We start from the raw sequence: 18,254 nt of genomic DNA on the forward strand, positions 1-18,254 counted from the left end.
TGATATGTGCTCTTGGATATGTAAAAAGGAGCTCGGTAGCTCCTTTTAAATAACAGTACTATTCAAGCTTCAAAATGTTATATTATTTTCATATATTTGTAAAATATTACTAATAATCAACATGTTAACCTCTGATTTTGACAGTGTCATAACTTCTCTCATTTACTATTATTTCATAATAATAAAATAAGTTATAACTGCAGGAATGATAGGCATGTTAAACTTTTATTAAATAAACTATGTATGCTAGAATTGAGTAAGCTAAAGTAAACTGCCTACCAAAGTGAGAGAAGTAGAAATTGCATAAAACAAATGCAATGAATACAGGGAAAAAGGAACCATGAAGAGACTGCTTAGTCTATTACAAACTGTCCATGTCCTATAAACTGTTAAAGAACAGAATCAGTGTTCTGGATACAGACATTACGTTGATGTACTTCTATAAATAATGTCTTCATTCATATTTTGTTACTTAGTTTCTTTTTCAATACTGTATTAGTAGCATAGATGCCTTAAAATATTTGTCTTCATTTTAAGACCACTATTTAAAACATATTCATAATGTTATGTGAGTTCCCACACTTTCCATGAGAACTTTTTAAAGTCAGTTTGAAAGTTTAATTGGAAGGTAGCTTAAATCCTCCTTTTGTATACTCATCTACACTCCCTGGAGGATGCATATCCTCATTTATTTTGACACGTTTGTGTTAATAGGCTAAAAAACATGTTTCAATTAATAGTCTAGATCTTCCTGAAGAGAATGTAGAATACTATCTAGTAGGTGCATATATACACCTACTATAAAGGCTGCTGGTATCTTATAGCTATAAAATTTCTAAAACCTGCAGTCACGATGAGTTGGGAAAAAATAAGCACTGCTTTTGAAAATAGTCCTAAGTATTAGAGAGTTTAGATTGTTAATTAGCCCTAAAAGCAAGTAGGTTGCATTTTGAAAATGGAACCAAGATGACAAAACAAAACAAAACCAGTCTTCTTGTGAAGTCGTAAAGCTGTACATCTATAAATCATAATGGAGCACAGGTGGGAGATTCTTTGGGTTTCCAAAACAGTGTAACAGTGTTATCATAATGCCACACTTCTCCTCTGAGGAGAAACAACTTTGCTTGGTGCAGAGCAGGTAGCTGATGTGGGCATATTGCTTCAAATCCTGGAGATATTTGATATTCAGTGCTCACTAAAGGATTGCTTCCTAAAGTGCTGTTACACACTTGAGGTATGTCCTTGCATTTACCTTAGCCCTATGGAATATTAATGATGTACTTATTGCCATGTGTTTCTGCCTAGGCAGGGCAGATATTGTTGGTGTGCTTTATTTGTTATGGAGCTTATTTACATGTTCAGACAAGAAGAAAATGCCTCTAGAATATCTAATTATTTCATCTAATTGTGAACTGGGGAGGAGAGAAGATGGTAACAGTAAATATATCATTTTTCTCTAAAATCATCAGAAAATGCAGATTTTATTCTTTCAACATGGGTACAGACTTCAAAATTAACATTTTTGTTTCATTAATGATTCTCATAGTATCTTCTTAACTGTATTTTTTGTCATAATTTATTTCCTCTCTCTCTCTTACTAAAGTGTCACTAAATGATTAACTGGCTAGCAAAATAAGAAATTATATGGATATCTCAGGCTTAGATCAAAGCTGATTCTCTAATTAGACGTGGAACAGTTATAAATCCCAAAAGAAATGTGCATAAAGTAGAATGCAAGTCTTCCTACGTTTAGCTAATTCATTGCTGTGAATTTGAAGCATCCAATCTGAACTCATGGCTGACGTTGCTGCTGCGATGGATGGCACAGATGAGAGAGACTGGCACCTCTCAAAAGCAGTTTATTTTCATCATGAAAGTGCCTGTTTTTTTTTCATTGAACACGGCTGGAAACAAGGACAAGGACAACTTTTATAGAGTAGATGTATAACTTTTAGAAACTTTAAACTCCCCTTGAGTGAGCTCATTATGCTTCACTACACTGTACTGAAAACCTTCCCAAAGTAAAGAAAATGCCATTCTTCATCTGAGCTTCCTTACTCACATACATACATTTTATCAAAGAACTCATGACAGCTCCAAAAGTGAGTGTTAAGGAAAATTATGACTATATCAAGACTCAGGGCATTTCCAAAGGCAGCAATAAATGATGTCATTAAAGGTAGGCTGCCATATAAAAGAGAAATAAAACATCATAAAACTACTCAACTACTACACACACATTGTATATACCTTTATCTGTAGAAGATGAAAAAGAAGATTGAAATGTGTCCATTCCAAAAAAAAAAAAAAAAAAGAAGACTTCTAACATGTTTCTAAGATGAGCTTACTGATGTGAAACTGAAGGCAAACATTGTATTTTGGAAGCCTTTTAAAGTGCAGCTGTGTGAGTCACCTTAGCACTTCCAGTATGATTTTCTAGTGGGTTAAAGGCCCAGTTTGTATCACTCCTTCTCAAATTCATATTTGCCTGTCAGGAACTTAAAGAGATAAGGAAACTGTACTGTCATTATTTGGATTTCCTTGAATTATACGTGAAACAAACAAATTCAATGCTAATTTCTTTTATTTTTAAGGATTTTCCTTTACCCTCTAGTATATGCATTTTTAAAATGTGTACCATCTTGCTGAACTTCACCTTGCAATGTAGTTCTAGCCTTCCCCATTCTCTGTAATTAGAATGATTATGAACGTCAAATTCATCTCTGCAATTTCATTTTGAAATATATAGTATTTAACCTCTACTCCTATTGATTAAGCATGAAAAGTACTTCCTTACTGTTTTGACATGTAAATCATTACTCCCAACAGCATCGTGACTTGACTGCTCTGAGCATATGGTAATTACACTGCCTGCTTTTGAAGCACAGTTCCAAATCACCAGCTGGAACTGCTGCTACTGTGTAATTGGTAGGGTGCTGCAGATGATTCCTACAGTACCCTAGCTGTGATTTATTCTGTTTTACACTTGCTTCAGTGTAGACTGTACCCTGATATTGACTGGCAAATGGAACATGGCAGGATGTGACCTCAAGTGTCAGAAACATCCTATCATCGACTTTTAGATAAAACTGAGTGCAAAAAGAATACTGTGAGAAGAGAAAAAGGAAGCTGAAGTCAAAGCTGCATATACAGAGCAAGTAAGGATTTAGGGTGCTCTTAGATGCAGAGACAACTGAGGAACAGATGTTATCCTCACATTGCATAGAACCCTAGATCTCAGAAACTTTAACATGCTCTTTCTCTCTGTCCAGAAATAAAAATAATTTAAAAAATGTTGCAAAGAATGCTGTATTAAATCTTAATAAATTAAATTGAAGTATTTCCTTATACTGGAGATTTCTGTAGTTGAAAATATCAGTCAGCACATCTTGCTGAGGGAACCAAACCAAGGATATTAATACATAGTATTGTAGTGATAAAAATTGGCATGTTTTCCTCGTAATTTATGTAGTTCATATGTTAACTAAGTCCTCACAGTTTACAGGCAGCTTACTACAATTGATATGATTAATCCAAGGATTTTAGAAAACATCCGCTTTGAATCTTGATTTTGTAGTGTTCTGACTTGTTCAGATTTTTCTCTGAAGTTCAGACTGCTGCACTTTTATAGAGAGAGAAGCACAGCACTGAGTTGGCTGCTTTAAGTGAGATTGCCAAAATTATAGTAATGGTGGACTTCCCTATCCATCATTTTCACTGGCAGACGGGACAAAGATCAGCAAGACTTTTTTGTTCAGCAGGCTGCATGAAATATTCAGCAAAGCTAGCAGTACTTTTTTTTTTTTTTTTTCCAGTTTTTTGTTAACTTTACTTGTGTTGCCTGCTGAAAAGAGGCCTGGTTGTAATAGCATGCCCCTTTCCTCATCATTCTAATTTTTCAGTATGCACAGGAAGTGGGAAACGAGGTGCAGTTAAATACCTAGTATTCCTCTTCAGTGTTTTTTAGAAATACTGATGTCTCAAGTAGGGTTTACTCAGTACTATCACTAGTTTCTGATGCAAGAACTAATATATTATTTACATATGTTGTATAGTTCTGTGAAATTTTAGATACTAATGTTCTTGTCTCTCTATTGGAAGACTTTTGTAATTATTGCATGCTAGCAATAAAACAAGAAGCAATGCTCTTCTGGTACACAGCTTTGCCTGCATCTGATGTAAAAGTCTTCCTTTTATTTTCCATTTCACTGCCCTAAACCGTTTTCAGGAGGCCACTGGAACTGTGACTAAAGCGTTTTGACAAATAAGCCATCATCTGGAAGAACAATAAGAACAAGCAACCTATTTTTGATGAATTAAGGCACATTAAAACTAGCTGCCTCTGTTTAAGTGGGAAGTTTGTAGTTTGGTGTTACATAGAATATAAAATTGCAATGCCTGTATAACGAATCAACAAATCAAATCATAGAATGACCAAGGTTGGCAAAGACCTACAAGATCATCTTGACAAATATGAGCAGACAATACTGTTTATCATCCCACTCCTTTTTTTTTAATGCAACTAGACTTTTTTAGGAGTTAATTTTCATTTTTCCCTGCAAAGTAAATGCATTTTATTGGTGTAAATGCATTATGTTAAATACATGTTACATATTTGAGTTTTGCTATCTCTTACTACTTCTTCCTTTTAGTTTTTAATTACGAAGTGAAATGGAAGTAAATTTACTTGTCTTCTAGTGCATGTTTTCTAATTTATGGTTTCATGACAGAGAGCTAACTGCCTTTTTGTGCAAGTAGGTTATGATGAACTATGTTCTGGTTTAAAGATTATTATAAAGGGTAAAAATAGCAACTAGTAATTTAGTGACATCACAATGCTTTATGAGTCTTCAGGAATAAATCTTCAGAATGGCAGCAGAATAACAGCAGTGGTAACATTTCACACATTTTCTACTATTCAATTTCTTTATAAAATTGACCTTTTTGTTACCATTTATTTATTTTCTTCACCATTTTATAAGAGCAAGCCTTAAGTTAATTCTGTTTGAGATTCTCTCTGATTTTGATATTGACTTGTGCGGTTATCTTAATCACATAGCATGAGACAAATAAAACAGTTTGATTTGAGTTCAGTATAATGTTATTTTTTTCTGAAGGTCAGCCGATGATTAGACAGGAGCAGTTTCTCATTATTTTTCTATTGCTATTCCAAACGATCTTTACTGAAATCTTTCAAACAATGTTTGACCTCTGCTTTAATACTTCTCACAGGTTTCGCAGGCTGTCACTACCACTCAGACATCACTAACACAGACTACTGTAATGGAAACTGTCACTATGGTGACCACAAGGGAACAAATCCTGGTTAAGCATGCTAAAGAGGAGCTCCCACCACCACCTCCTCACAAAAAGAGGCAACTCCTTGTGGATTCGGAAATTAGAAAGAGGTGAGAATCATTTAGACATGGAGAGAGAATAATAATAAAGTTGGATGAAAATGCCAAATTAATCATCTGACTGCAGTACTTCTGTGTAGAATTTCTTGAAATTAAAATCCTATTTCTGTACTCAAATACCAACTGACTGTTATCTTTCCTTACTTAGGATAAATTATAGAGATTTTTTGTGCTATCCCAACTATTTTGTAGTATAGAATGTTAATCATTATATCAATATCATTATGATAGTAATCGCAGTCAGCAGATATATTTTGCATAGGGCTTTGTGTGACTTGGAGAAAAGAAAGTTTTCAGCTTTTTAAATTCTTTAAAAGTATGTTTTTAGTAGTTGGACTGCAAGTAGTGTAGATAGTGCTTCGTTTCTAAAGTTCAAGTTTTATTCTTTTCAGTTATCTAGAGTCAGGGTTATTATTTGTTGAAATGTGCAATACTGTGATTTTCAGTGTTTTTCCTGTGTAACTCACACAAGTTACAGAGGATTTTGGAATAATACTGAACACTTGTTAAAGTCGCAAGAAAGACTTCTAAAGAGTAAAATTGACTCAAGCACTGAACTTAAGAATATAATGTTAGAAGCAAGACTTAAAACTCTAATTTTAGTGGTAGTTTTGGAAATATGTGTTTGTTTGTGTGCGTGTATATATATATATGTACATATTCAGATAAATATATGAATTCCAAGCTAGCAGGCGTAAGGACTGAGAAGAATCTGAAACTACAGTCAATATCTTATTTCTATAGAGAATGTCTTTTCAGTTCAATGTGTCTTCAATTATAGCAGCAAGTTATTTTCTGGTCAAATAGTCTTTAACAGTGTTAAAATAGACAACTACATATATTAGTAAGAGGAATAGGGTACAATCAGTATGAAGAAATCTTTGTTGTTGTCGTTTTAATTGAAGGGGTATTTCATTGGGGGAGGGGAGGGAAAATGAATTCTTAGAGCCACATAAATTCTTAGAGGCACTTTTCTTTATACAGACATCTGAATCTGACATGTAATTTATCTTACTCTTCTTTGCTCATTCTAAAAGTAAGGTTTCTAGTAAAACCCCATTATTTAAGAAAGCCAAACATCTGATGTGAAAAGAGTGACTCACCATTTTCTTGTTAAATTTAACATTTTCTTGTTAAATTGGAAAACTATTTCTTTTGAGTTGTCTTTGACTTCATTGCATATAGAAAGTCTGTAAACTAAACAAGTAAATTTCAAATGGCTAAATCTGGATGAAATGAATACTATCTCCAAAGTCTCAATTTGAAAATATTTTGAATCTGCATGGTTCCTTTTGAGAGGAAGGTGGTTTAGGGCTTTTTTTTGATGAGGGTGAATGATACTTCCACATTTTCTCAACTTCATTCCTCAGTATTTCTCTAGCTGTAGGCATCAGTCTGCATTGCTACATTCTGGAAAAAAATTGTGCTCCAGATTTTATTTCTGCATTTTGCAAGTTCAAGAAAGATTTCTCAAAGATGCACTGCACCTACAGTGTGAAGTGCTAGATGCTTAGTTTCAAGGTAGAAGAAAGATTAGTTTAGCTGCTCTGTGAATATTGCAAAGAGTATGTTCTACAGCTGCTTAGTTGAGAAAAAAACGGCAATTTTTATTATTATTATTATTAAATTTTATTTTCCAACTGGTTTAGAAAGAATTAAAGTGTACAAGTCTCATTTACTCTGAAGAATTTAAGTTTTAAGACTTTGTAGACCTACATAAACAGGAGTTAATTTCATATTTCCACTGTGCCAATTCACTGTGGCCTAAATGCATAGTAAAGGAGCTGTTGTTTTTTCTTTCCTCCTATGGCAACTTACTACCATGAGTAATGGAAAGCAGAGAAAAGAAGTAGGAGACTTTTTTTTTTCTTTTTTTTTTTTTTTCCTTCACGAAAATCTAAAGCTGCCTTCTAATTTAGTGCTTTAAAACTTCAGAATAATTCCAGGATATTCTAACTTTTGTTTTTTGAATTTATTTACATCCAAGAATGGAAAATATATATATATATATTTAGAGCTGTATAGAATAAGTCTTAAAAGCATGTGTAAGACATTAGACCTCGAGGTACATGTAACATGGCTTAAGTTTTTGGGTAGAAAAACCTGTATATAGGTGAAAGATTTGCCAAGGTGTTATTTTCCCTGTCATAGCACTAGAAAAAAACGTAAGTCAGTTCTGCAGCATAGAAAAATCTGAAAAGTATTCAATTTAGAGTAGGTTTTTAAATAGGAAGCAGAATAGAGCTTTTTATCATTTAATTTATACATATTTATAATACCTGTGTTCTTGAATAATACCCAAGGTATCTTTCTTTTTCAGTTAATAAGTAACTTTGTACATGCATCCTAATATTTCCAAGGAATGTCTGTCATAACATTATTGTGAAAATAATGCTCTTCAAATTTGAAAGAGACCATGTCCTTTGAAGACAGAGGTATATTAAGGCAGGGTAGTTGCTCCATCTAGTGTTTTACATTTAATAACTGTTAACAAAACTGTAAATCTGTTGAAAATAAAGTGGCCTTCATTTCATTAAAATATTGTATTTGAGACTCTAATGCTCAAATAGAAAAGTTTCATATTTTATTTTTTTTTAATAGAAAAGTATTAAGGGAAAAATTATAATGAAATATTTAAAGATTTTTTTCAGATATTCTTTCAAGTAGTCCACTACAGTACAGAATTGTATTAGTCTGAACTAAATGATGATTGTTAAGCACTTTTACAGGAATTCTGTTGAGCTGATTGATCCTTGTCCTCTTATAAAAATGTAGTGTTTGCTCTTTCACCATCATTTAACTGTACTTAGCAAATCTAGAAAGAGGAGAGCCATTTTTCTTCAGTTTTCTGGATAGTCCTTGTTCTAGCATTGTATCTGTGTAGCCAGTGCCAGAGAAAAGAGAAAGGTGCTGGAGACAAAAGGTTATAATTTTCTGTTCAATGAACAATGAAAGAATGAACAATTCATAAATGTTTTAATCTAGAATGAAAAATAGCTATGGATATATCAAGTTCTGAAAATGAATGTATTTTAAAACTTCATGTGCACTATTTTTTTTTTTACTCTTTATCCTGTTTGTATGGCAAGAAGTGGCATAAGTTACTAATAAACTGAGAATATATATTCTTCATATTTAGTGCCTGGTGTTGCCTGTTATACTATGGAAGTACATAGTACATAAGTACTGTGGTACCTGTTGGCACTCAAAGGGAGGCATGACTGAATTTAAAAATGCTTTACATTTCTAGCCACTGGCTGTTTGCTGAGGGCAAATGGTGTTAATGAACACAGCAGCCTCTAGACTTTCATTCTCCTCAGCTCTTTTCTCTCACATATGAGAAATGTGGTACATCTAATCTGTCTGAATTTAATCAAAGCATTCCATGACACTGTTAAGGCATAACTGCTAAGGCTGGAGAAGGAATGGTTTATTACTATGAGAAAGGTAACATGGAAGAGTGTCTAGAGAAGGAGAATTATGAGATTAAAAAGATCGATTGACAATTTTCTTTGATGCCTCTGTATGCACTGCAGAAATGTGCAGATAATAGTGTTGATGAAGCTAAACTGAATAGTATGACAGGTGTAGAGGAGGTCCAGAATGTCATTCAAAAATGAGAGAAAATTCTTTTAGGATTGAACCAAGATATAGGAGAGAAAAAAACATATATTGGGATAAATAAGCATTGAATTGGTAGATGAGAACTAAGACTGCTTGATCAATGTCCAAGCTAGCTCATCAGCTATATAAGTATAAAGGGTGAAGAAAGCAGTTTAATTATGCCAATAGGTGTGGTTTTTGCAAAATTGTTCTCTGACATGTTCTAGGTAACCAGGAGTGATTAACAGGGATGATGCGTGGGGAATTTCAGTCTAGTCATGGAAATGCAGTTAGTCAGTAATGTGTTTCTTCAGAAAGAGTTGTAACATCCCCTCCCAGCTCAATATGAAGGCAAATATTCTTATATCTTTATAATGTTGCTATGCCTACTGTAGTTTTATTTGGATGGAAAGGGTTGGACTTGATGAACTCCTGAGGTCCCTTCCAACTCCTGTGATTCTGTGATACTGTGATGAAGGAAATTGTGAGACAGTTTCTATCTGTTCAAAGAATGAAATTCTGAAAGCATGTTTTAGTCATAGTAGCATTAAAAAGGAGCAGTAAGATGAAATTATGTTAATTTAGAGAAAAGATAATATCATTTCATGACTTCTTATGTGAATCTATACAACGTTCAAGTTAAAAACATAAGTGTGTGGCAGGTTGGTTCATGCATCCTATTTCACAGTCCTTATTTTACCATGGTAGTGTGTGTAAAACATGAAAAATACAAGTCTAAAGTATACCATTGTAATTAAAATATATACCATTATATATATATATCATTAAAATATACCATTCTTCTGCTAGATGATCACAGAATAGAACTGGTGAGGTTGGAATGAGCTTCAAAACATCATCATGTCCAACCTTTTTGGGAAAAAGAGCCTACATAAGATTATTTTGCACCCTATTCAGTCACATCTTGAAATCCTCCAGTAATGGTGAAAGAAGAGGGAGTCTAGAGGATGAGATTGCTTAGCACAAATTTTCCTTACTTGCCTCAAGCTGTAAAAGATAAGTAGCACAACAAAATGAAAAGTTACTACAATCAAAAAGTGAAATTTAAAATTCTTAGCTTCTCAGCTTCTTAGCATAGGTAAAGCCACCACAAAGTACTGGGAGGAGCTAATCTATTTTGCAGGAAACTTAATACGTAAATTTCTTATTTAATAGCTATGGCATAAAACAGAGAAAAGTTTGTGGCCTCTTCTAGTGGGACACAGCCCATCCTCCATGTTCTTTGCTTCCGTGTGGTATGTCACAACTTCTCAGCAGGAAAGGCTAAAAACCAACCTTTCCCCAAAAGCAGTCTGTAATACTCTGCTCCCAGAAATGGTGGAAATGATATGGGACCACTGTATACATCCAGGAATATGAAGCTAAGAAGAGGACATAGCACCAGGGGAACCTGGCTCTTACTGAGACAAGGCACTCAGTCCCAATCACATGCTGAGGGGAGAGGTGACCTCCTCAGTCTCGAGGTGCCCAGGAAGGGAGCTGGTCTCTACACAGGCTGCTTCCAGAGCATTCTGCAAGATATTCCTTGCTGAATTTTTGGCTAGGAATTCCATGCACAGAAAAAAATGTAACTAACTTGTGAAATACCTTAAAGATGCAGATTGTCCTGTACTGGAAGGGAAACCCAGAAGAAGAAGGACTAATTTTTTGAACAAATCTTTTGTATGCACGATCTACGCAAGAGAGTTGCGAATGGGAATCTGCAGTGGGCCCGTGGTTTAGTATGATTAAGAAAATGAATTATTGTAAGAGATGTGTGGGGCTATGAAGGTGCCATGAGGGCAGTATAGGATCGTATCTCTGTTGTGGAATAGCAGAAAGACAAACTAATTGAAAACTGAAACATGAGCACTCCATAAAGAATTTAGAGGCACTAGACACTCTTCTGTGGGTTGAAATCTTAGCCGGGCAGCAAGGTTACGTCCACTCTATACTGAGGTAATTATCTGGAGTGATTGTGTCAAGTGGTGTGGTTTTATTCCCTTTGATGGATTTATTTTAACGAATTCTACATGCACCCAACTTTATTGGGTCAGAAATGCAATGTTTCATTACTTTTTTTAATGCCAAAAATATTGCTGTACTTATGAGATTTAAAGACCTTATTGATCAAATATATCAATCTAGAGTTACTGTACTTTGTAACTTAAAGTACTCAGAAATGAAATGCCCAGTCATCATAGCACAATGATTAAATGCCATATTCTACCTGCATTTCCTGTTTTTAAAAAAGCTGAATATGAGAGATATTTTTTTCCAAGGCTCTTGAAATGTGCAATATGCCTTTAAACTCTGTTGAGGATATTTATGTGCTGCAAAAAAAAAGCTGCCTTGAATTAATTTTCTTCTCTTTTAAACCCAACTCTTCCTTTTTTTCTTCTTCTTTTTCTTTTCTTTTTTTCCAAAAACAAACAAACAAACAAACTGTTTGTGGAGTTATATTTACTTAAACAGAAGAAACTACAACTGACAGAGCAATCTGTCATCTGCATCTGAGATCAGTTCTGTCCAGATGCTATCTGTGGTGGCTAATACTTACCAACACCTGATGAATCTTGGCCATGTAGTTTTTTCCTGATCACTTTATTATTCTATCAGAACACTCCCAAATTTTCAACTCTTCTAGATTATACTTCCAGAGGTGGATGTTGCAGAGGAAGAGACTAAGTCCTTTTTTTAAAGAAAGGAAGAAATGGTCTCTTATGAACATTTTGCTCTGTCACTTTCCATGCTATACCAAGTTAATAGTAGACTATTCTTATCAAGTATCACACTGTTTTTTAGCTAGTTTGTCTCAGTGTTCCTATTCAACTGCAACGACAGAATGGAATGAACAAAAGAAGTAAGACAGTTTTACCTGCTGTCAAGAGAGTTTAGTACTGATAAACTTGTCTTTATTTTTATCCTGTATCTGATGTTCTGTGTTCTCCAGTTTACAGCTTCTTCATACCTGTGCTACAGAACAGCGTAATTACAATAATTGCTAATAGTGGCTGGAGAGAAAGTGGCCTCATCTATAGATTTAAGGAAGGTGAAAGAAGTGGCCATTTTTTTTTTTTTTTTGCCTGTATTGTTGTTGGCTGTGAGAGGAACAAGCAATAGAGTTCACTTTGGCAGCAGAGTGACAACCCTTCTGCCAGTGTGGGCTGCTGTTTCTTGAGGAGTGTTTTGTATGCTGCTGGCTGAATTTCAAAAAAAAGAGGAGGAGAGGGTGGCAATCCCATCTATTTGAATACCTATAAATCTCTGACCACATTCTGTCTTGATCCTTAGAGCAGGTTCTCCTGTTTCTCATTTGGTGCTGGCAAGCCCTGAATCAGATCATTTCATGAAACATAGGATTGTATGGTATTACTGCTCTATCTTTTTGAAAAGGCATACATTCTATTTGGATGCTTCTTTGTATCTCAGTGATCTTCAAGTGAGGTTACACCATTTAGGCATCTGTTCTAATTTAAGTGACCTAATAAAGCCCTTACTAAGGGCTTCACTAATTACTTTGTGCAGACTTGTCTGGTAGAACTTCACATCACTGGTCATTGGGCAGAGATGTTGGCAATCTTCATTAGAAATGGAACATAAATAATTTACATCCAAAAGCACAGTAGGAACAGCTGTGAAACTGTTAGTTTTTATCTCATAATGCAATCCATTAGCTTTATAATTGGTTGTTCTCCATTTTAAGATGTGTTGAACAGTCTTAAGTCATAGTTACAAAAGCATGCTTTTGTATTCTCCCGTGGTTATTGGTGCAATTAGGTATGCAGTTAGTGCTTGCAATTTGTTGAATAAACAGTATTCCGGTTTTATGTGGAAATACTGGCTTTCATAGTTTTGTTGTCCTAGTTGTAAAATTTCATGACAGTGTTTATTAAATATACAGCTATTATACGCTGAACAAATGATAACATCCTATTTCAGGAATAACAGTTGATTTAATGTTGCATAGATGTGGAGGCAGGAATCTCTTCACTGGCAGTTCAATTTGATTTAGAGGATTAGAACCTGATACCAATACAGAGATTCTCTAAACCATCAGAGAGATTTTCTTTTGTATTCTGCCTCTGAATGTATAGTCCTCTATGAAATGAAGATTTCTGCCGCTTCTCTTGCCTCATCATCATCTTTTCCTCCTTGAATAAGTGTGCAAATAGAATTATTAGCAATTGTTTTATAAACGTTATTCTTAAGAGGTTTTAATTTTAATATAGGCTGTGAGGCTGGATTAGGGAAGTGTGTGATTCTTTCTACTGCTTTGATTACTTATTACTCAGTCATTCACACCTTATTGTTAAATAGTCACAAAGATCACAGTGGAGAATGAAAAAAAAAAATAAATGGGGAGCAGGAATATATTTGGACAGACATGAAATTCCTGTCTTGTTTTTTCACTTGTTTATGTAGATCTCTGTAGCACTAGATTAGTACTTTCAGCTTTGTATTTTAGCTTTTATATTTATAAAGGTGTATATCTCTGTAAAGTATCTAATTTCTTCAAAGATGCAGTTGTCATACAAGTTCTTGGTATTAGTAGGTTTTTAATTACATAAATTAAAAGGCCTGTGTTTACAAAACAAACTGAAATATGCAGTTAATTCTGTTCTAGATCCTTCTGTTTTGTTGCTTTTACTGTGTTGATACCAAAGGAAAAGTAATTATAAACTAGATATAAATATAGAAACTTAAAGTACAACAAAGAAATGCAATCAAGCTTACGGTTTAATTCAACTCAGTGAAAAAATATTGTCTCAAGATTGTTGTTTTAAAAACCAGGTTAGATATGAAATCAGCTTGTGGTTTGATTTTAGTATGTCTGCAATTGAAAAATTTGCATGCAGTAACCTTCATTTTGAGCTACTACTTTCTGAGTAGGAAACATTTAAGGTCACTTCTAAAGGAGTTTCTGAAAGAATCCAGTTGTAATTAAAAGGGCTTTACAGCAAAAAGCGGTAAAAAAGTATATGCAGAATTAGGAATCTTAATTTTCGTTTTCCAAAGTTCTAGCTGTAGGAAAATTATAGTCTCCTGTTGATTAGCAATTACATTCTGCAACAAATTTGAGTCAATCAGAAGAGGGTCCAAATTAATGGTCAAATTTCCTGCTTTTTTTCTTTATAGTGCAGGCAGCACAAACTAAGGCAGAGATCTATCAGGTACAAAGGCTGCATTTTGTGAGCCAGATATGCTGCACATCCTCAGCTGAGCCAACAGTGCTTGTGATACACTTTATTCAACTGTGGGAGCCACTTCTTTAATGTCTTCCAAAAACATCTTATAAAATTGGAACATTTATTTGAAAACTGCTGCATCTGTTCAGCTGTCAAATCGGTGTCTTAAAAATGAAAAAGTATGTTTTCAGATTTTAGAGTGAATAGTTTTATGGGGTATCTAATCAGATATGGCAGGTTTTAAAATGTCTTTTTCAAAGAGGAATTACTGATGCTTATTTATTTCTTTAAGCAGCTGGTTAACCTTTTCTGCTGTTAATGCTATTGTCAGAAATGTTGTTGAATTGAAATGTCTTCTTGCTCTTCTCTGTATCTTAGGTTTGATTCGGATACAACAGAACTCCATAGCTGGATGACACGCTCAGAAGCAGTACTTCAGAGTCCTGAATTTGCAATATTTCGAAAAGAAGGAAATCTCTCAGATCTCAGAGAAAGAGTCAATGTAGGAGAAAGTACTAATATATATGTTTGTTAGCTTGTATTCGCTTGTCAAAGTGCTTTCAAAGTCCAAGTTTAAATGAGTTCAAATCTAAACTGACAAGCATCAATTGATCATACGCATGAGAAATTTAGAAGTCTTAACTATTTTTGTACATTTCAGATTTGGGCACCAAAATTGATACACAGGATGTCTAAATAGAGAGATCATATTTAATTTAAGGCATTATAAATTCACGGAAATCCTCAGTAATATTGAATCCAAGCCTATAATTTACTTCTAAAATATGCATTATATTTCCACACTGATGGCTTAATATGACATTGTACATGCATAAATTGAAGAATGTGGAAAATGTCATCTTTTAGTGTATGTTGAAGAAAACTTCTACCTAATTCTTACAGTGCTGTAAAATGTATCTGAAAATAACCAATTTCCGCAAACAGTATTTTAATCTGTTCTTTTACTGTGATTGAACCAGAAATGGTTCTTTCTAGTTTTTGCGAAGTTAATCTGCATTGCTTAACGAGTAACTATGTTTGTGTATGTTTCACACACTCTGAATTTAGCCTTTGAAAACTAAATGAGTAAAAATTTTCTTCAGTATTTATTTTTTGTAGCTAGTTGCAAGAAAGCTTACCTTTTCTGAATAAGAGAAAGGCAAATTAGTTTTTATAATAAGCTATTATGCTTATAGTATTATAGCGTATCATGGGACTTCATTAAAAAATGAAATCATACGTACTGCTAAAACAAAGAAAGAACGAAGTTACTGTACTGAAGTTAATTTTGATGATGTTTTTTCTCATTCTTTGCTTGTCCATCATAAATTAGCAACAATAGGATTGAGGAACTCTGAATTCTGTGACAGTAAATATACTTCTTGATATTTCTTGTTAAATCATACTTTTGTTACAATAATCTTAATTTATTTGTTAATGTTATCACAGTGTTAGTACTTAAGTATCTAATGGGTACTTGCTGTGTAATTATCCATTAGAGTGTAACATATTGAGTTTAGTTTATTACTCCATTTCATGATATGTAAATATACATATAACTATATACATAAAAATATATAAACTGGCTCAAACATGCAGAGAAAATGATAGATTCAAATGCTTCCATACTGGGGTAATGAGTATTGTCTTGATCCTAAATAGATATGCAGGTAATTTGGTGAGTGTTTCCATCTTTGTGGTAGATGGGGGAAAAAAAAAGAAAATAAAATGCTCGTGTTTCCCCTTCTTATATTCCCATTTTGCGGAACACAGTTTCAAGGATGGCAAATCAGCTCCTGTTTTGACCTTCATATTGTGCTGAATACCTCCACTGTCAGGTTTCCCTAATCAATAAGATACTCCATCTCATGTTGTCAGTTTTTTAAGACTCTGTAAAACCATTAAAGGACTCAGGAGCTATGGTTCACCTTCCTCCTTCTTTCCTTTCTTTGCTCCCGAGGAGGTGGTGATCTGTGTCACTGCAAGTAGGGGATAGAGGTAGGTGAACTACAGATCCTCCTCTGGTCCCAACTGGATTTCCCAGCAGCTCTTACCTTGCCTTCATTGGTGCTGTGGAAAAAAGTTGGGGTTGGGAAGCCATTGTTAAGTGCATTTGTGAAGTGATCCTTTAGGTCAGTGAAAACATACATAATACTGGAGGAAGACTGGGAGGGAAAAGTGGTGTGGAATTTGATATTGGATGGTTTGAAATCAGGACACTGGAAATAGCAGAATTTCAGATGTTTCTTTTACTTCCTTAGAAACCAAATTATTTGATGGTTAAGAAACCAATTTCCTACTTCTTTAATGATAAGTATTGCAGAAAGTAAATCTGCTTTGTATTAAAGTCTAAGACAAACCAGTATCTCTAAATAGAAACAAGAGAAATTATCATCATTCATTAAAAATTATAAATATTTTTTTAAAAAACAAGACTGGCTTTGAACTTATTTTAAAAGTAACATTTCATTGAAACGATGAATGTGCATGTAGAAGTATCTAGCAACTTCAAGGTGCAGAATATTAAGATGAAATTTTAATTTGATAGAACTCTCTAAGGTTGCACTTGACAATATTTGGATTCTCTGTTGAACAGTTCTCAGTGGAAGTTCTTCTAGTTAATAAAAAACAAATGTTGCTTTTTTAAAAGAAAAAAACAAGAGGATGAAGGTTTAAATTCTGAGTTTTAAAAATTGGACTGGCCTGGTCTCAATCTTCTGCTGTTCAACTAATATACAAAACAGGAAGTACTGTCCAGTTCATTGATTTGCACAGTGTTGTTGCTTGTTTTTTTCCTTAAGTTTCTATTTCTTTCAAAATGAGGCTTTAATCAATGAAAAATAAGATAGCAGTTTTAATCGGACTATAATCTCTAGTAAAGTTGCAGAAGGCACATAATGAAAGATAAAATGTCAAAAGGGAAACCATCAGCGATAATTGTAAAAGATTGTACAGTAATGACATATGTAGTCATACCCCCAACATGCATGATGCCAATATGCATAACAAAAGTATCATCTTGTACTTAGTGGCTTTTTAAATGAAAGTTTCCTCCCTATGTGACATTGTAGATGATGTAGCACAGAACACCCGTCATGACTGATGTCTGACTTAACATTTGTTGCCTACTGTGGTAGCAACTCAGTCCCGTAGCCTTTTCCTAATGATGTTCCTTTCTACTTTTCTTCTGAGGACAGGTTACTAGTTGGATGTGGGTTTTTTTGTTGTTGTCAAAGCATCTTGTTTCTATTCATTGTTTTTTTCTCAGCGGGGTTACTTCTTTATGATATAGTGGAAGTACATCTGTAGGTGAATGGACCCAGACTTCAGAAAGGACAGCCACAAGGGAAGCTCTTTTGCCATCATTGATGATTCAATGATTCAAGATCAAAAACCTGCTCCCATCCCACTTCAGAGAAGTCCTGGGGGAGATGGAGCTAAGAGCAGATTGTATGGAACATACTATGTTTGCTAAGACAACAGCTGTTCAGATACTGGCAGAAAATTAGCCTTTGGCAGATGTGCTACATAAATTGATTATATTAGAGATGCATAGAAACCCATTCCTGTGTAAGGAGTGAAGCAAAAATATTTCTAGTCCTTCTCAGCTATGAGACTGGCCATAGAGACTGGATATCATAATTGTGGAGATGTGCATTGTGGGACAACAGCACTATTCTTAAATAATGAAGACATCTATACATAAATGCCTAAAATATCCTAAAGCTGCATCATATCCTTAACATTTTCCAGTTAATTTGTGTATTTTTCTGGAAACAGGTTTAGCAATGATTCAGGCTTTTTTGTTTGCTTGTTTCTCTAAAACTCCAATGAGCCTTCTTTATTAAAAGTTCAAATATGTGAAGGTTAGGGTGCAAACAGTTAAAAGTTACTTGGTAGAAAATCTTGCTTATTGGGAAGAAAAATTTGAGATTTCTCATCAGAAAATTAAGAATAAAGCTCATTGAAATGAATTTTAATTAGCCAAGAAGCATCTAGAAATTCAAGATCAAAGGTGAATGAAGGTAAGAAACTCATGTAAGGG

At 34.2% G+C, this 18,254-nt stretch overlaps 1 protein-coding gene across 15 annotated transcripts in view; it reads left to right on the forward strand.

Moving 5' to 3' along the window:
- DMD (dystrophin) overlaps positions 1 to 18,254 on the forward strand; it is a 1,154,126-nt gene that overhangs the window by 464,281 nt on the left and 671,591 nt on the right. For all 15 annotated transcript variants that reach the window (XM_085210257.1, XM_085210277.1, XM_085210286.1 and 12 more), the window contains 2 exons: positions 5,233 to 5,408; positions 14,588 to 14,711. In XM_085210257.1, coding sequence (XP_085066383.1) covers positions 5,233 to 5,408; positions 14,588 to 14,711 — 300 coding nt within the window. The remainder of the gene's footprint in view (positions 1 to 5,232; positions 5,409 to 14,587; positions 14,712 to 18,254) is intronic.

This window comes from Meleagris gallopavo, chromosome 1 (genome assembly GCF_905368555.1).
Source record: "Meleagris gallopavo chromosome 1, MGAL_WU_HG_1.1, whole genome shotgun sequence".
Classification (NCBI taxonomy): Eukaryota; Metazoa; Chordata; class Aves; order Galliformes; family Phasianidae; genus Meleagris; species Meleagris gallopavo.